This window comes from Crassostrea angulata, chromosome 5 (assembly GCF_025612915.1).
Source record: "Crassostrea angulata isolate pt1a10 chromosome 5, ASM2561291v2, whole genome shotgun sequence".
Taxonomy (NCBI): Eukaryota; Metazoa; Mollusca; class Bivalvia; order Ostreida; family Ostreidae; genus Magallana; species Magallana angulata.
This window is the reverse complement of record NC_069115.1, coordinates 27496493-27516870: the sequence shown is the minus strand read 5'-3', so window position 1 is coordinate 27516870 and position 20378 is coordinate 27496493. Positions and strand designations below refer to the sequence as shown.

The following is a 20378-nucleotide window of genomic DNA, read 5'->3' as shown; positions in this document are numbered from 1 at the left end:
ACCAATTGCAAAAATTGGAACACAAAAATAAAATATAAAAACCCATGAATGATTGTAAATGCTATTATACATGTACATATAAGGAATTACTAAGAAATAAAATTCTAAATAGTTATTTTTAATTTTCTTTACTGGGTTTGCTGTAATATCATTTACAATACATGAACGGGGTTTTTTTTAGAATGAACATTGAACTGGATAAACAAATTCAATTAAAAAATGCATGCATTTGATAAATAACAAATCTAACTTAATGAAGTCTCACCTCTATTTCCCCTTGGCCTGGCAAAGTTTGGCTAGACAGTTCACATTTTTTTGAGATATCTGAAATAAATATTAAATGAACTTCATTTATGATCTAGCATTTATTGTTTTAACTAAATATGTTTTTCACACACCATTCATAGAACATGTAGATAAGATTTGCACATAATATTTTGAGATAAATAAATTGCATCATCAATGATCAATATACCTTCTCTTGAGTGATCTGTTGGGTCAACAAAAGATAGAGACTTCTTTGCTGGTTTTTTTGTTTTCTATGTTGTCAGGGCCTGTAATTAATAAGTATGACAATTAGTATTTGTTTCCTCATTGAGGAAAATTCATACTTCTAAAAATTGTCCTTCTATATACATTACGATCATTTTCAATCAACAAGTCAACAAAACATTACACAATGAATGAAAGTTACAATATAAATTCATTTGCAGGACTGCCTTTTCTTGTGAATGTACATCAGAAACATGTAGAAACTTGTGTCAATAAAAAGGTATGCTATGGGGAATAGGACATTAGTGAAATTCTTTTCATGACCCCAACTGCCTCATCCCTTTATCATGTTAATAAATTCATTACAAATATCCTCTCTGAAGCTGGTGCTTGAAATGCCCTCTCGTTATCATTTAACAACATGATTTAATTGAAAATACACAACATCAAACTAATTAAAAACCCTTTAACATGTTTTAAAAAAATAGTTGGCAGATGCTGATGCATACCTTTTGGATCTGGCAAAATATCTCTGTACGTGGTTTTGGCCAAAACAGACTTCTTTGCTTCAAGAAGAGTTACCTGTGTAATGTAATAAAAAAAATACATGTACAATGATAACATTGTGTGATTTTTCCAATTCTAAATTTTAACCGTTTATGTTTTATTTACAATTTAATTCACATATACACATACATGTAAAACTAATAACTTGTCACCTGCAACTACAGTAAGATATTGTGTCATGTGCATAAGTTAATAAATTGTTTAACATAGCCATATACGTACGTCTGCCAGTCTTGGATGTTGGATTTCTGCACTGATTGAAGAAATTGAGGAATTCTGTTTAAGTCCTGAAATCAAAATGATTTTTTGAATATATTATTGTTGAAAATAGATTCATTATGGATGAAACTAAGCACTCTTGACAGAGAGAAAGCTTTATTGAGCATTTGTGACTATTAAATAATAACCTTCAGTGGGATGTTGAACTGCATGAACATCTTCAGCAACAAACTTAAGTGACTTCTTTGCTTGTTTGAATTCTGTATCCTTGTGACCTTGAAGACAAATTTAATTATAAAATACAGAAATACTGTACAAGTACAGAAGCATACATTGTTGTTCAAACAAATTTATACATGTACTAGCGGCGTAGCCATTGTAAACACAAGTTGAATCGCTTCATTCAGTTCATTTTTATGAAAACAGAAAACATGAAATATCTATTGTATATGTATGTATTTAAAATTAGCAACATACCCATGTGAAGTGGTTGAGTGGTACCATGTTTAGTAACATCTGACATGCAGGTGTTCTTTAGTTCTGGGGCAGACACCTGTATAAGACATACTTCCATGAATGTTTTTATACATAAACATTTACCAAAATAATACACAAATAAATGTCGCACAGTTAAACCGCATTTTGTAGTTAATTCCTCAATACAAAAGCAGTCATTTCAACAGTTCACAATCTACAGGTACCTGGTATGTTTACCAAGCTTAAATGTGGTTGTACTGACTAATTGATATCAAATTTGATTATTACAAATATTAATTACAGCATACTATCATTTAAACAGCACCAATGAGCTCTCTCCTATTTTTAATGAGTATATAAAACAAAAACTAACCTCTGGTGACCGCAGAGCTCGTTTTTTCCTGGTTGATGATCCCGGTGTTGCCTTCAGTTTAAATTTCCTCATACTTTCTTCAAATTGCGATACCATGACTGCAATTTCTCTTCTGTATTTAATTATTTTTTCGACTTTGTTAAAGCATTTCACGCATACACCTTCTGCACTAGAATGTATGGACATCACTTCTTGAATAACATTTCGCTTTTCCTCTGTCACCTTTAATTTCAATCGGAATAATTTCTTCACCTGAACATTGCCCTCTCTATCTATCTCCTTTACAACAAACGAAAACCCACAAAGACAGCATATATCAGTCAAGCTATACACTCGTTTAGGTGTCCTCGGCGAAGAAACGATGGCAGCCGCCATCTTTTGGTTTACGCGGAATTAATAGGACGCTTTCTAAAATCCACAGAGTTCCGAAAGAACAAGACCGAACCGAGAATTTACTAGGCGACGTGCAGATTGGTCAACATCTGAGGTCCCTCTGAGATGACCCCGTACGGGATGTTGTTAGATCTTGTATAGCGTATCGTAGAGGAGCGGAATTACAAGTCTAATTTTAATTAGATTGGGCAAGAGCGATCCCTCAGTTCTCCCAAAGTTTCTCTAAAACAGGGGTTTAGCCTGGACAAAACTGCACAAACAGACGGGCTACGGACTGTTAGATTTGTAAATATATTCTAAAACATTTTTCAACAAATCCAAAGTCATACATATATGTGTATATCTTGTCAAACTAGGTGATTTATCAAATAATTACGTAAATTAAGTTCTATGCATTCTATGATATGCATGTTCAATTTCAACATTTTCGACGAAAAAATAATAAATCGGTAAAATGAAACTCAATCTATATAGAGGAATGCAAATATAAATCAAACCTGGGGATGTACAAACATTGATTTTATTTCTTACTGGGTTTTCATTCATAATAATTTTTATAAAATCTGAACCAAAACCGTGCGGGAGAAACTTCACTAAATGGTAGAACTACGAAAGAGTAGCTTTACCCCGGTGGGAAAGGTTACTACTGAAGCAGGGAAAAGCTACTACTAAAGCCGGGAAAGGCTACTGATAAAGCAGGGAAAAGATACTAGCGGAGAAAACTGCTCTACAATACCGGTATCATTTACATGTATGTAATCCTTTAAACATGGATAAACCCAAGTATTTATGTGACATTGCACGGTCCTTTAAGTGCACTCATTATCAAGTTTCCCTATTACAACGGGTTCACTGTTAGATTTTTTGTACATTTAAATATTATCATAATTAAATGCATGGAGCAATCTTAGTTAAGGGAAATCGATAAGAAACCATTCAAGAATGACTTAGATCGGATTCAAATAGTGTTACCCAACTCCCTCCCAGTTTGACGCAGTTACTGTAGATTGTTTACAGTATGTCTGGTAGATATATATAAACATAATTGTGGTCTAGATAAATTGTTAACTATAAACTTGAGACATTTAGTTCCTCGTCCCTGATGGACAAAATACATGTGATTGCTTGTTTATTTCACTGATTATTTTATATCTTGTTTATAATTTGATGTATTTTCCTGCAGAGTGCACCAAACATTTTTTTTATTCTGTAAGCGCTGGAACTTGCCCTTGTATATTTATTCGATTACATGTATATCCATCGTGGGCAAATTTACACTAACTTTGTAAAATACATAGATACCACCAATAAATTTCTTTTTAGTTCATTTAACTCATTAAATTTAAAGACACTTTACATGCTTATGATAAGGAAAAAATTATCATTTTAATGATGAAAAAATCCTTCTAGGCTGAGAGTCGGAGAAGCATAATTTTTTAAATACTTTCAAACAGACAACGCTTAAAGAAACATTTATTGAAACGACATTATAAAAAGGTGTTTATGTGTTGCTCAATGTTTTTTTAAAAAGGGGGAATCAACCTGTTTCGCATTTCCCTTAATGACGTGATTCATAAAAGAGATAATCGTTCATACATGTTTAACTGTTTCATGACAGTATAAAAAATATTTCAAAACTTCCGTACATATCATAAATTGATACTTTCCTTTTTTTAACTTGGTCCACTAAATCTACACTCTTCGTTTTCATAAGCTGTGTGCAATTTTAGTTCAATATAATTACAAACAAGTATTAATATAAATACAACGAAACACACACACACACAATAAAGAAACAAAAGTAGATCTAATCATATTAATGTCGGTTGAGTTCTTTTATATGGGATATCAATGTCTCCCAAAAATCATCAAACGCACACTCTTCCTCTGGATACTCGGAAAAACATTCTTGTCTAACGAGATCTAAGGTTTGAATGGAAATAGATCCATTGCAAACATCAGGAAATAAGATTAAGTGGACAAAATTCAAATTTTCTCTGTCCTCGATAGCTTCCATCCTTGACATGTTTAATTCGTAGTCTTGCAATTTTGATTTCAGATAACTTCTTGTCACGAGACATACAACTCTTTTGCTCTTTTGAATAGCCTCCATAATGGCTTCTCCCAAGGGAATTCCTAATGGCTCATCGCGGTCTTTGATATATAACTGAAAACGAGCCTCGTTTTCAAGTCGAGGAATCACGTCGGTAAGAACGAATGATAATTCTTTTGGGGAATACGAAATCATTATATCATACTCATAAGAGGGAGATTCTGCCTGAGGAATTGCTGAATGAAATGCATATTTTTTGAAACGTTGTTTAAATTTGTACACCACGTATCGAATCTTCCATTTATTTTTAACGAGAACAATACCAATAATAATACTTAATATGAAAGCTACCACAACGGAGCTGACAATATATGTAACGAGATAAGATTCACAGTTTTTCTTAAGTAAGATTAAAGAGTTTTCAGCGTCCGAAAAATTAAATTTATGTGAGCTTGTGGATGAACATTCGTAACGGTTAAAATGTACAAAACGGTTCCGATAACCAGTAATCCATTCCAGAAAGTGTACACTGTCACAGGAGCAAAGAAACTGATTTCCCGATAAATCGATGGAAAGGTTTGTTATTTGAAACAATTTTGTGAATGACATTTGTGCTTCTTTCCCAAATGTTGTCAGTCTATTTTGTTTTAGGTTAATGAATTGTATACTTTTCATATGATCCACTTTCACACGCCACGTCGATAGCTTATTGTTCTGTAAGTTTAATGTTTGTAGTCTTTCCAGGTTTTTAAACATAGACGTAGAAAGATCAACAATATTATTATAAGATAAATCAAGAACCTCCATTGACACTGTGTTCTTAAAGATCTCTCCCTCCATATCACTTGACAGACTCTTACCAATATCATTTTTGGACATGCGTAACGTCGTCAGGCCTCGTGCGTATTTTAAGAACGATTTTGAAATGTGCGAGCAAAAATTGTTTGAGAGGTCCATAATCTTTATGTTTTCCATGCCGTGAATTGGTCCATCCCAGTAATACAGAAAATTGTCTTGTGCATATATTTCTCTTGCGCCAGTGGCATTTATTCCAAATTCAGGTATAGTTCTGTAAAGCCGACTCATATTTGCATATAAAACCTCCAGAGATTTCGGAAGATCAAAGGTCAAAACAAATTTCCAATGCCACCGATTTCTGTGTATAAATTCGTTTATCAAAGATTTGTATTTGTTTTCTCTTATTTTCGATGTATCACGTTTTACAAAATTTCGTTCGTTTGGTCGTAAAACATCTGTTTTTTCTATGCAACGTTCAAATATTGATTCGGGATAGGGAGGTGGCCTGAGTTGTACACTGATATTCAGGACTCGTGCATTTTGTAAAAAGAAATAATCCAAGATGTACCTTCCTTGAGTTAGTTTATTTTCTCCAAACGAAATGATATCTATTGTGTTTGGCAACAGTCGAAGTGCCCCCGGCTCAAGTTGCTCAAGTCTGTTCTTTTCAAGGTAGATTTCGGAAATGTTTGTGTGTTTCAAGTTCTCAAAATGACGTTTCAGTATCTTTGTGCCGATTCCAGACAAACAGTTTATTCCATTAACACGTAAAACTCTTATCGATGTTTTGTTAAGGTTATGAGTTATATTCGGAAGTGATGCAAATCCGAGTTGTTTGTTATGAGAAACATCAAGGTGCTCGAGATATCTGAGCTTTCCAAATGCACCTTCTTCAATATCCAAAATATCACAAGCAGACACGTCCACGTAGGTGAGTTTAGGCATATTCAAAAACATATCATGTGATATCCTTTGAAAACTGCAATAACCTGTTATTCCAGATAAATCTATCTTTTGCAATCTTGTTAAACCTCGAAATCCTTTTCCAAATGTTACATTAGCCGGTCCGTCAATTTTAAGTGTTTCTAATGATCTTAATTCGGAGAACACATCGTCCAGTATCAACGTGGGCTTAAATTTATCTTGTATATTTCCTTTCAAACTTAATTCAGTAAGAGAGTGTAGATCGGTAAACAAACCTTTGTACATCAACGTTATATTTATCCGATTTCTTTCTAAATTTAAAGTTTTGAGATTAATTAATCCATTGAAGGGATGCATATTAAGTTGTTGTATTTTATTGCTGGACAAATTAATGTACGATACATTTCTTGGAAATCCCCTGCTTAGGTTAGCGATATAATTATTACTCAGGTCTATCCATGTCACATTCGTATTAAATGCAGGAAGGGTATGGAGTCGTCGTCCGGAACAATCGGCTTTCAGCAGATTGTTAGGAACTGTCTGGCATTTACATTCAACGGATCCAAAATGGCAAGTGTCCCAGCTTTTCTTATGGAGAGTAGCAAATGCACTTGTTATCATCAATAATAATAAAACGACATTGCGGAGGGTCCTACACAAGAACAAAACCATTTTTATCTGAACAGCCATTGATAATGAACAAGAATTAAATTTCCAATTTGCAGCAGTAAAACAAAATAACTTCTTTCGTCGTAAGATTGTACGAAAGTACAAAACTGATAGCATTGTCGGAATTTATGGAAAACCCCTGTAAAAATCCTTTTCAATGCTTAATACTGCAATCTTCTCATGCGAAAAGTAGCATTTAAATCACACAAAAAACCACACCGTAAACACCTGTTTACCTTGAACTACTTGGCAACCCTTTTGGTATGAGATACATGTGAGTTTTCCAAAATTCGGGTGCAGTGTCATATTTTTTCAATGTCGTTCCTTCATAAAATGCATTTTGAGTTTTTTTTAAATCAAAATCTGTTTGTTTTAAATAAATAATTTCCTATTCAGATTAACTCTTTGCGTTCAACTCATCAATAATTCACGATCATTTAATGTCGGTTAAAAAAATAATTGTATCTATATATTCAGTTTTTCATGTGCTACAATGTAATATATATTTTTAAGTAATAGTTCCAAAATTTTATGTAAAGCCACAAGTCAATGTGATTATTTTTAAATATAGATGATATCTCATTCAGCTCCTAATAGGGGAAAACAGTTTAGACTTGAAAATAAATGATGTATCGTTTTCTCTTGTTCCAATCATTACATCACGAACTTACTATTTAAACAACCAGCACTTTACTGTATATGTTTCACTTGCTCTTAATCTAAAGTATCTTAATAGCTAAAACAAATTTTGGAGTTAGACTGTTTTTCATATATTTTATCATTAGGAATCCGACAAGGTTTGACAAAACAACCAAATACTATTGAAATAATGAAATTGAAATTTATTGACTACTTTTGCTAGACAAAATTTCTGGAGGGTACATGTATATAGGTATTTTAATCATCTAACATCAACAAAATACATTAAATATAACTTTCAATTGAATATGACAAATTAGAGATAAATTGTAGTTATATCCGTTTAGAGTAATTAGTCATCTGACTGCAATGCAGATAGCAGTTTACTGTTACAACATCCAAATGCTTCATTGTTTCATGTTTGTAATTGTAAGCTGTGTTTTAAAACTCAGTCATGAAGGTATCAATTATATTTTTGCTAAATCCAATGTAGGCCAGGATTTCTATGGGAGTTTCCCTGTTTTAAACTTCCGCATTTCTGATCTGATAAATATTAAAGGCTCCCTCTTTCTATTTCGAGTTTAAACAAAAATTCAGAAAAAAATCACTTGTATTTCTGACAAAGATACATACATTATGTGTAAAGTAAAATGGTGATAATCCTATCAAAAAAAAAAATACAGCTCTCACAATTCTTTGCTATGTAAACGGGTCTGGTGCAATTATTTTACTCATTTATTATAAATAAAATTACATTGACATGTAAATTAAACCATTGAAATAGATTTTTTCATGTAGATTAAAAGACATTTCAATAATTTGATGTGTTAAAATGTATAATTTTGATTTCTTTTTATTGCGGTAGTGTTTTACCCAGCAACCTAAATATTCATAATACGATGACAACGAGCCTGAATATTTCTAAAATTGAAACATGAATTCGATAAATAATGCTTCATAACAGAAGTTCGATTTCATAAAGTATATCGTGACTTAATTGAGAAAAACATGGTAAAAAAAGTTTTTAATTTTTGCATTTTTAATGCAATACAAAGAAAACCAGCTTCCGAAATTTAACAACAAATTTACATTTTATAATAATTTCAGTGGAAGTCATATATGTATTATTGTTTTCTATTTTCTTATGATCATAAAATATAAGAAAAAATACTACATTTAATATAACAAATCAATTATGGCGTCATTAAAAGATCAAGCACTCTAGCATCTAAAAACCTCTAAAAATCAAACAAGCATTGTTACGACTTAAAAAAAATATGAAATCATGTTTCATTTTGTAATTTAAAATTATTACCACTCTTAGCAAAATCAGTACGTTAATCTTCAATAAAGAAGGTCAATTGCAATCTCATTAACACTCATAGTTGTTTAGACATCACATATTATTAAAACTTCCTATAGATTCTGATACGAATTGAAAAAGCCATACATCAATCTCAAAGATCCTGAATGTGAATATGTATGTACACAATTAGGGCTATTCCAGTTGCGAGGAGCAAAGCTTATTATTACTTTAGCAGTAATAGTAAAAAAAACTTTTTAATGCACCACAACCCCCCCCCCCCCCCTCGAAGCTAAGTATTTTGTAAATAACAATGGCCAGAATTGTTTTTTTTATAAATGTATTACATGTAGTTTTGAGACCTTTATAATTTTTCTGTGAATGTGTTTACATATTGTAAATTGTATGATCAGCGAATTTCTGTTTTTCGGCTATTATATTTCTCTCTTTTTTTTTCGATTGGCAATAGCGGGAAAATGTTGAATTGGCGACAGCATGTTTACAGTTTATATGCATTATAATGCTCAGAAATTAATCTAGAAAAATATTAATGCTAGTGAAGAATTAGTTTTTTAGGGTTGATCACTTCTAATCACTATTTTCAAGCGAGTGGACCTGGCACAAGCAGAATTGAGGTGGACGGTATGCAAAGGCAAATACACAGAATATGCTACTGCATCGGCATCCATCTCTTGTTTATTACTTACAGACGACAATCCACGGCATGACAAATAACTTCACAAAGCTGGAATTTACTAATGTGCTAAATCTTGCTGGTTTAATTGTGTCAAAAAAGGAGTAACAAAGTACACAAACAGGTCTTAAAAGGTAGCGGAAAATCCTAATTGTCAGCGAGCTGCGTCTATATATGTTTACGCTGGTTTTCCACTTACGACCTTTGATACACATTTTCAATGAGGCAATTTAATCTGGCGGCGCTTAATGTGCAAAAGAGCTATTACATCCTGTTTACAAACAAAATTAACAAATGACGTATCTCAGGCACGTGATACAAATATCGTTATCGACGACGTACAAATCAAAGATAGGACATACAACTCAAACGTACAAAATACAAGGGTTTTAATTAACTAATCAAACTGACGAGATGATTATATTTATAAACAAGTTCATCTCAGAACACAATGATTACTAAATCCTATTATCTAACAGTAATCTGTATGAAATTTTTTTTTTAAACTTTGAAGGAATTGCTTAATCATTCCACTGCCTAAGTTAAAAGTTAAATTAAAAGGCACAAACACAAAAGATTTGTAAGTTGTCAATTACTAAAATTACAAAGGTAATAGATAGATATTTGTACATATGAATTCTAGTATACGTATATCGATAATGCAAAAAAGGGGAGATCACAGAAACTATATTTTTATTCTATTCCGATACAGTAGTATAATGATCTCCCCTGATAATAATTAAAGCATTATAAAATGATCAAGAAGAGAACAAATTGTAATACAAATCATACAATACCACATTTTTTTAAACCTTAAGCAGATAATGCTTTTTATACTCATATTTATACCTGAGAACCAGTAGGCACTGATAAAATCTGGAACATTTATAGAATTTAAGCCTTGTCATTTAAACCAGATGATAGAAGAAGACAAAAATATATAAACACCATTTATCTTCAACAGATCCATTAGAAACAATGATATTTTATGACTAATATTTGTAAGTTCTCAAAACACAGCGGTTGCTTCCGACATGCGTACAGTCCAAATATTAACACTGACAGCAGTTTTCTTCTGGCCTGTGTGATAATGTTACAAGTGCTTAGGAATGATCTCAAATCAATTTATTTCTGACCCTTTAGATTAATCAAAACAATGATAGTAAAATACAAGTAAACACAAATTATTGCTAAACCCTTTGACTTGACTTTAATTCACCTACACAAGAATGAATTGAAAGCTACATGTAATAGGAAATTATAAAGTTTTAGATGAACTTATTTTTTATGGTAGACTTGAGGTTTGGGTATTTACTAATATGGAACCTGTATTGGGTAGTCTAGTATCTTTACAGGGAGCAATATAATGGCAACCCTGCATGACCATAAAAGTAGTACATAGTTCATCTTCGCTAGCCAAGGGTTTTCGGTCCACTTTGCTCCCCCTAAACCCTTGGCGGATTTCATTGCGAAAACTCGGTGACGAGCTCCGTTTTATGATTGGCTGCAGCTGCGAGTAGCTGATCCAATCGCAATAAACTTTGAAAGAAAACACATGTGTGATCTTTGGTAAATCATTCGGTGCTTTTAACAAATTGAGACACAAGTTCTCCAGTACAGTGCCTCACCAACGATGGTCTAACCAGATCGCTTAAAAAACCTATATATTTTACTGGGATTGAACATAGTTCTACAAACTTGTCAAGGCTCGCGTGATAGTATGGGAAGTAAACATGGCGAATGTAGAAGCTGCCCATCCCGTTAGTATATACGTTCCTGCTTATGGTTATTGCTTTTAAAGGTTTAATGAGATTTATTTTATTTAATTCCTTTGGTTCATAATATTAACGATACCTGGTTTTATGACATGAAAGCTTTGATATAAATCGCGACTTTTTCACTCCTGGTACAGGTCCTTACAAAACACTATGAATAAAACATTCCATGCTTTCCCTAGTTTATAACTTAATTCGTATTTAATAGCATCGTTATTTATGTTCCGATATTCGGTAGTCAACATGTTTTCAAGTTGTATTAATGCCGTAGTGTGTATATAACCTGTTGTTTAATTCGATTAAAATGTAAATATGCAAGGGGCGCAACTCAAGTTGCTCGCTAGATTGCGACACCACATCACCGAGTTTTCGCAATGAAATCCGCCAAGGGTTTATGGGGAGCAAAGTGGACCGAAAACTCTTGGCTAGCGAAGATGTACATAGTTCTGCTGTACGAAACGGTTTATGTATATAACTGATTGCTGAATCGTGTGATGCAATACTGCTAGAAGAATATCCATTGGTGAAACAAGGAGTAAACAAATTTTGTAACAAAGAAGGAGATATTGGTAATAATTTGAGAGATACGTTTACTGCTCTGTTAATTGCTTTGTATTATAGAGTATTTAATGAGGCCTAGTACAGTTCGAGTGCGCATGACCTTGCGCATCTTTGGATTTTTATGCCGCCGTATGTGCTAAGTTATAACTTTCTTTTGGATTCTGTTTTTATACAAAATGAACATTAAAACATATGTACCGTTTATTAGTTTAAACTTGTTATTTTATGTTTTTGATATTGTGGGGCTTACGCACTACTGTGGAATCATTAGATTTCGTTGTGGCTCAATTTTCGTGGAATTCGTGGGTACCTCTCATCCACGAATTAAAATCCTCCACGAATAAATAAATCAAGGTAATAAAGTCATATTTCTTCTGTAGGTTTAAGAGAATACACGAAATTACGTCCCCACGAACCTGTAAAATTTAAGCAATCCACGAAAACTCGCCCCCACGAAAATTAATGATTCCACAGTATCCGGTATTTTAAACTATGCATTAACCAAAGAAAAAGTGTGATTTGCTCATTTAATCAAGGCGGCGATTGATTTTTTTTTAAATTTATTGATAGAGAATTTACTTTAAAATATGTTTATTTAACAAATAAAAAGCGTAATTTAGTTGAAAGTTTATTTTTATAAGGCAATATATACCACAATAGGCAAATATTTGTGAAACAAAATCAATTGTTTTGTTATCACTGGATCACACCACGAGGTAATTTTCTCAATTTCACCATTTAGTGACTTTTTACAATAGTTTTCATATATTTGAAAGAATGAAAAAAATCCTCAGGGCAGATATGCAAAAAAATAATGGCAAAACGTGAAAATTTAGCGTTATTTCAACTTATTTCCATAGGGTCCCATATAATAAAGTGTCAACTTAACTTTCGAGACAAAACCTTAGGAAATTAGGATGGTAAATAAATCATTTTTTATCTAAAAGTTATTGCAGTACTGGACACCTCGTCGAAAGACAACTAATGGAATGCAACAAATCGCCGAAAGTCATCTTATCGAAAGTAAAATTCACCGACGCGACATGTCAAAGAAAGACAACTCATGCGGATGACGACAACTCAACGATATAATATTTTTTTTAAAACAATTAAACACTTTATTCCGTGTCAAAGGATAGTTTACCAATGGAATGGTAAAAATGAAAAAAAAAAGTTATTGGGAACGTGAACTGAGTGATTGTAAGGATTTGATGCATAACATTTTAATGACATATGATTTAGAATTAAGACCTTTTTTTATCCTACAAAACATGTACGTGATGTGTTTGCCCAACTTCAAAGTATTGAATGCAATTGTAAGTTTCTGTAATCTGTTTTGTTTTAAAGTACTTAAACTTAAATTCGGTTATTGTTATGTCTACTTTTTAATTAAAATAATATATACTATATTGATTCATTATGACCAGTTGATGACAGCAATATGGAAAAAAGTATTTCTCTCATGGGAAATATAGTTCATATAGACTGTTTTATGCATCTTCTTCTTTTAATCTTTTTCAAAGACATTTATTGGGAAAACAGAGGAAATTCTTCTTAACTTTAAGAAGGCGTAAACAATTAAAAAAGAGTACGAAAACTTTAACTTCAGATTGTTATTCATAAGTTTACACTATTATATTTTGGTACCTCAATGTAATTTTTAATGTACTTAAAAATCTTCAATCTTTCTATAAAGTCTATTTAAGAAGTAAACAGCAAGTTTAAAAGTTCACCGGGATATGAACTTTGTTGGTCACGTGATCAAATCCTGTGATGCCCGAAGGTTTGATCACAGATTGCCGTCAGCTGTCAGCTTAAAATATCAGTCCTTCCATCTTCAAACATCTGATTCCATTTGTAAACCATTGTCCTAGACATACGTGGGTCATTTCTAGCAGCACCTAAGAACCTTTTGGTCTCATCAGATATTTTCCTGCTTGGATACAAAATTTAATATAGGCCCGATGCTTCAAAATGTTCATTGACGTTATCTTTTTTTACTTAATTTTCAAACTGTTCATTTTCGGCGATAAAATGGTCCGAAATTCTTCAATTTTTTTGAAATTTTCACAAACTGACCTTCATAAGTTATATTAACGTCAAATGAAATATAATTCATTTATGTATGACATTTTCTTAATAAGAAAATGCGTGAAAAATACTTGTAAAGATTAAAACTCCATGAGGCATGATATCTTATCATAATAATATCCTAATAAGTAAGCTATTAATTTTTTATGTGGCATTTAAAAAAAAAACCAATCTTTACGTATATTTTATTAGAACAGTTTAAATCTGAAAAGTTTTGTTGATATCATACGAATAGTCCGCTCACAATCCAACTTGTCCGCGAACTTTTCTAACAATCCTCATTTGTGTTAAAATCTATTTTAGCATTAGTTATAGTGCAATAAATTAAATAAAGTAATATGTGTGAAAGTTAACGCCAACGCATCTGTTTCTCTGCAGGTGCGCGGAGATAAATCTTTAACCCGCCTCCGGTTGCAAACAAAAGATGCGTTCATGATTCAACAGTTTGTTGCCGTTGGTATATTAGGTCACCAACGGTTGCAATCTGTAGCAATGATTATCAACGTGTACTATTGGTGTACTTTTGATTATAAACGAAGTCACCAAGTTTTGTGCGTGACGTCATCAGAAGAGTTCAACATGACGGGACTCGAGAAATCACTGGTCATCGGCGAGGATCTTTTTCCAATTGTAATTGATATAGACGGCAGAAATTAAAATAAGCAATATATGTTAAATTGTTTAAGCTACTTAATTAGGAATCAATAAGGAAACTTAATATGAAATTGCTTTGGTCTCTTTTTGTTGTAGATATTTATCATATAAGGCAGATTATATTAGATTGTTTTTTAAAACAAATCAGATGCAAGGTGTTTTGGGAATAAATTTCATATTACCATGATTTGTAATTATTCATAAACAGATTATTACCATGAATTTTATTTTTTTATGAACAGATTATGAGGATTTCGCTAAAGCCATTTGAAATTATTTCTATTATGAAAAAGAAAATTCACTCCTTATAGAATACCTCCCTAATGTTGAGAGTTTCACCAACGAGTACCTAAACAAAACGTCTATAGGTCCCAGTACCAGCAATTAGCACGATCCTAACAGAGCAACCAGCAAGGATGATTCATGCTCATCCACCTAAGACTAGGATGAAGAATTACGATGGTACTAAATGCTTCGGGAATGACTGGGCTGAAGATAACACTGACACAAAAAAAGGGAGACTAGAATAGAGTATCTTTGTCCCTAAAAACTTTTTTTCAATCTACATATGTACATGTACAAGGTGAATGCAGACATATTGCTGACAACCGAAAACAAAAAAAAGTATGGGGTGATATGGCAACAGCGCTCCGTCAAGATACCTCCAGAAATGTTTAATACATCACAAAGGAGCTAGCAAGAGAGAGATTTTATACCTTTAAAAAAACATACAGAAAATATGTTGTAAAATCGAATAAATCGGGAAACGAGGCCAGGACCTTTCCTTCTTGAAAAAAAAATGGAACAAAATTCTTGCTAAAGACCCAACATTTGCTTCTGTAGCAGCTAGAGGCTCTCTTACAAAGTCCAGAGTAAATTTTAAACATCACTGACACTTGAAGATTACCAATTTGTTTTATTTTATTTTTTTTAATTAAGTTTCGCTAATTAATAATCAACAATATTCCTACAACAATTCCGGAAATCATTTGGATTTTTTTTTAGATCTTACAATCTTTTGCGTGCGCATTACATTCACGCTAAATCACGGGAGGCTCTTTAGTTCATGTTTTTATAAGATCTCATTTGCATGGATAAACTAAAAAACGATAATACAAATACGTGTACATTATCATTAGAAATTTGCTATATATTCCGTTCATATATATTTATGTTTTCTTATGAGAGAAATTATAAAAACAAATATTATCAACTTGGTACATACTTTTGTCTTCTTGATGGCAAAGAAATATCTGATTTTGTTCAATGTAACATCAATTTTCTCCAAAATCGTTTCGGAGCGATGCTGCAATTTTCTGCGACATTACCTGTAAATAGGAGTCATTCTAACTGTGGTGAGGACACTGATGGCCTGTCCCTCCCGACACACAGATAGATTATTCTAACTAAGGAGAGTGTAATAAAATTAAATTACATTTATGCAAATAAATGCATTTTTGGCAATCATGAATTATCTCCCTTTAACTAATTTTACGGGTAGAGTTGTCTGCCCATTTCACCGCTAGGTGGCAGCTTGAATCAAAACAATGCACCCAAAATGAAAGTTTAAAAAGATGTTCAATCTGTAAATAATTCAAGGAATTTGCTTGTGGAATTTAAGCCAGCAATATCAGTCAATCAAAGTACAGATAAGAACAGCTGGAGTGGTAGCTCTGCTGAACTGATCAACTAACTCAGTAACTGGCCTTTGATTGTGTATAAAACAGGTATTTTATCATTGATTAAAAAATTATCTCCACATTAAATTGTGGTTACAGGTTAAGATATTTGGTGCTAGCCAAGTTTTAATGTGTATTACATTCAATTAGGAATGACTTAATATTTTAGTCCTTGTCCTGTACATGTATGTAACAGTGTTTACTGTTATAAATATGTTTAACAGTATTCAGGTAAACACTAGCTAACACTTGGTGTTAACCAAGTGCTATGTATTGAAGTACGTAATAGTGTCTGGACAAAGTCATATTTTGTCATAGCATTATTGACAGTGCTCACTGTGTACGTTATTACATAATTTAATGAATGACAGTGTTTACTATATAATACACATGGGATTGCTACTATTAGCTGGTGCTAACTGGTTAATTACTACGCAATATACTGCTGAGATCAGAACATATAATGCTAATGTTAATTATTTTGGAATTTCATCAGTGTTAAGTGAATTTACTGATAATCTAGCTGTGTTGGCAGTGTAACAATTATAAGCGGTAGCTAAGTAACTTGGACACGCTGGTGTCTGTTTTGCCATAATTAGTGGTAACTGAATTTAATGAGAGGAAAGTATACTGTGTTAACAGTTATGTTTAATGTTTGTATTTTGCGTTAGCAATTTCAAAATTAAAATTTGTTTTACAGCTAACCATGTCACAAGCAAGGAAAAGGAGAAGGACAGCAGAAAGTTTTAAGGATGAAGTGAAAGAAATCGTAAAAGAAATGGTAGCAGAGGCTATTCCAACAATTGCTAGTGCAGTGGTAGCTCAATTACAACAGAATACACCTGTGACAGGTCCAGTCAACGTCAACGCAATCTGCCAAGCAACATCTTTTGGGGATGATGCGATTGAACAGCAGCAGCAGACATTGGACAATGCAAACCAAGTACCTGATTCCGTTGTCTCAACGCCCTCAAATGGTAATTTGCGCAATGTAACAGGTCCTCTGCATGCAGGCCGCCCATTAGGACAAGGTATCGATGTAAAAGTTAAGTCAAAAATCTGGGCTGAGGAATACATTCCCCTTGGTTCCCTCATTTTCAAACAGAGCTCCGCTAAACTTGAAGCAGTTCAAGGAAAAGATAATTCTTTTACTTTTCAGCAAAAGGAACATAAGTATTACTTCAGAAATCTACAGCAGTGGATGAATGCATTTCATATCTTTGTAGCAGTGTACTGCGAGAAATGCCATGCGCAAGCGCCTTGTTTAATGAAATACATAGCAACAATTCAAAAACTTAGCAATGCTGTAGGGGACAAGGCAGCTTTTTATTACGATGAACAATTCCGAATGTGGAGAGCTGAAAATCCAGCCCAAATGCCCTGGGATAAAATAAATGCTGAATTACACATGGAGGCATTGCAGGTTGGGTTGAAAAGTCGGCTTGATGGTCAAGAAAAAACATCTAAACAAAAGTCATTTCAACAGCAGCCCTTTCGTGGCAAGTCCAAAAAACCATGCTTCAGCTACAACAACAACAATGGTAACTGTACCAGACCGAGCTGTGAATACTCACACATCTGCAGCAGATGTTTTGGGGAGCATTCCAAGAAAGACTGCCATGGACCATCAGAGTCAAACAACAGAATTTATGGAACCTCCAATAAACAACAGAACCCAACCAACCAAATCAGAAAATGAGGTCAGCCTGAATCCCAGTGTTGTTACTCCTGTTAATGTAAAAGCTTTCGAAATGTGGTTACAAGGTTATGATTCAGCAAAATCTAAATTTTTGTTAGATGGGTTTACATTTGGGTTTAAGATTCCTTATTGTGGGTCAAGACAGTTTAGACATTGTACTAATCTTCAATCAGCCAGAGAAAACATAAATATTCTTCAACAAAAAATTGATCTTGAAGTTCAGAAAGGGCGTGCTGCTGGTCTAGTTTTTATTAAAAATCGCCCAAATATGCCGCATAAATATCTTGGGACAGACTATAGTAGAAGTTGTATCTTGAATACTATTGTTAAATATCATTACAAGGAGGTACATAATTATCCTTTGAATTTAGACCTCAGCGAAAATGGTCTCGCCGCAAATGGAATACAGGAAGACCATTCATTGGCATGTGTCATCACACGGATACAAATAAGATACAATTCCATTGGTTTACCTTTTGGATGGTGAGTTCCTATATGTTTGACGTTAAATTTCTTTCTTCTTTTTAAAAAGCTTAGAATGTAAGCCAACGGAATAGTAACTTTAGGTCAAAAGTGCACTCATATACAATCTGGGTCTTATGTTTTAAAACGTAAAAAATTCGTCAATTTTAATTTAAATTAAAAGAGAAAAAAGGTTTCAGTTATCACCAGGATAGGACACGGGTCGCCCAAAAAGAAACCATTAAGTCACCTGGACCGTCGCTTGGAAATTTATGGACAAAATTCTAGCATTTGAATTTATCAATTTTATTACAAAATGCATATTGTGCATTCAATATCTAAGTTTTATATGCCTTACATAAATTACTGCTTTAGAAAAATTTAATCGCTCTCGTGACGATAAGATGAAATGGCGAACTTTTGATGTACTGAATCTGTCAGTAAAGATACAAATAACAGTAAAATGATAAAACTCTGAAGAAGAAAAACCTCGGAAGAACCGATCGGATAATAAATCAAAAGTATTTACAACTTCTTCAAGAGCGAAGCTTCGAGAAGGAGGGGGTGCAAATGGCCTGAATTGAAAATGAGAAAATAAACATTGCAATGTGAATTCATACGAAACAAGAATTAAAATAACATGAAGATTCATTAAATTTCAAATTTTGCACATCTGCGCATAATTACATTTGCAATGCATAGAACTTAATTTACGTAATTATTTGATAAATTACCTAGTTTAACAAGATATACACATATATGTATGTCCAAATTATTAAATGAATAATTCTTTTCAAGTTGAAGTTATAAGCAAAGAATATTTCTTGCCCACTCTGATTAAAACCATTTCATAAATACATGTATGTCCTTACAAATTGTTTATCTACTTGTAGGTGTTACATACATTTGAATGATACCAACACCTTGCCTCGATGAAAATTGGTTAAGATCCTACATACTATTACGGCAAGAGCGATCCTTCAGTTTCTCTAGAACAGGGGTTTGTCCTGGACAAAACTGCACAAACAGACGGGCTACGGACTGTTAGATTTGTAAATAGATTCTAAAACATTTTTCAACAAATTCAAAGTCATACATATATGTGTATATCTTGTCAAACTAGGTAATTTATCAAATAATTACGTCAATTAAGTTCTATGCATTCTATGATATGCATGTTCAATTTTTAACATTTTCTACGAAAAAATAATAAATCGGCAAAATAAAACTCAATCTATATAGAGGAATACAAATATAAATCAAACCTGGGGATGTACAAACATTGATTTTATTTCTTACTGGGTTTCCATTAATAATAATTTTTATAAAAAGTAGCTTTTCCCCGGTGGGAAACGTTACTACGGAAGCAGGGAAAAGCTACTACTAAAGCCGAGAAAGGCTACTGATAAATCAGAGAAAATGTACTAGCGGAGAAAACTGCTCTACAATACCTGTATCATTAACATGTATGTAATCCTTATAACATGGATAAAACCAAGTATTCATGTGACATTGCACGGTCCTTTAAGTGCACTCATTATCAAGTTTCCCTATTACAACGCGTTCACTGTTAGATTTTTTGTACACGTTTAAATGTTATCATAATTAAATGCTTAGAGCAATCTTAGTTAAGGGAAATCGATAAGAAACCATTCAAGAATGACTTGGATCGGAGTCAAATAGTGTTACCCAACTCCCTCCCAGTTTGACGCAGTTACTGTAAATTGTTTACAGTATGTCTGGTAGATATATATAAACATAATTGTGGTCTAGATAAATTGTTAACTATAAACTTGAGACATTTAGTTCCTTGTCCCTGATGGACAAAATACATGTGATTGCTTGTTTATTTCACT

General features: G+C 32.9%; 3 protein-coding genes across 3 annotated transcripts; 1 reads left to right on the top strand and 2 right to left on the bottom strand.

Moving 5' to 3' along the window:
• Nucleotides 1-480: 480 nt before the first annotated feature.
• Nucleotides 481-2503, bottom strand: LOC128183166 (uncharacterized). Its single transcript, XM_052852068.1, has 6 exons — nt 2129-2503; nt 1756-1831; nt 1467-1553; nt 1282-1346; nt 1002-1074; nt 481-554 (listed from the first exon to the last, which is right to left on the bottom strand). The coding sequence occupies exons 1-6, from the start codon at nt 2501-2503 to the stop codon at nt 499-501; spliced, it is 732 nt and encodes a 243-aa protein (XP_052708028.1). The 3' UTR covers nt 481-498.
• Nucleotides 2504-3977: 1474 nt separating this feature from the next.
• On the bottom strand, nt 3978-7097 carry LOC128186261 (toll-like receptor 4). Its single transcript, XM_052856057.1, has one exon. It carries the CDS (start codon nt 7080-7082, stop codon nt 4338-4340), a length of 2745 nt encoding a protein of 914 aa, XP_052712017.1. The 5' UTR covers nt 7083-7097; the 3' UTR covers nt 3978-4337.
• A 9140-nt stretch (nt 7098-16237) lies between these two features.
• On the top strand, nt 16238-18293 carry LOC128186069 (uncharacterized). The gene is made up of 2 exons (XM_052855794.1): nt 16238-16409; nt 17062-18293. Exon 2 carries the CDS (start codon nt 17068-17070, stop codon nt 18058-18060), a length of 993 nt encoding a protein of 330 aa, XP_052711754.1. The 5' UTR covers nt 16238-16409; nt 17062-17067; the 3' UTR covers nt 18061-18293.
• The last annotated feature ends 2085 nt before the right edge of the window (nt 18294-20378 follow it).

Bases quoted from the DNA above. Each gene is read 5' to 3' on its own strand.
- LOC128186261 (XM_052856057.1), bottom strand. From the start codon at position 7,082: ATGCTATCAGTTTTGTACTTTCGTACAATCTTACGACGAAAGAAGTTA.
- LOC128183166 (XM_052852068.1), bottom strand. From the start codon at position 2,503: ATGGCGGCTGCCATCGTTTCTTCGCCGAGGACACCTAAACGAGTGTAT. The intron at 1,347-1,466 runs GTTATTATTTAA...TTTTGATTTCAG, and splicing joins AGTTCAACATCCCACTGAAG to GACTTAAACAGAATTCCTCA. The intron at 555-1,001 runs GTATGCATCAGC...TATTAATTACAG, and splicing joins TATTTTGCCAGATCCAAAAG to GCCCTGACAACATAGAAAAC.
- LOC128186069 (XM_052855794.1), top strand. From the start codon at position 17,068: ATGTCACAAGCAAGGAAAAGGAGAAGGACAGCAGAAAGTTTTAAGGAT.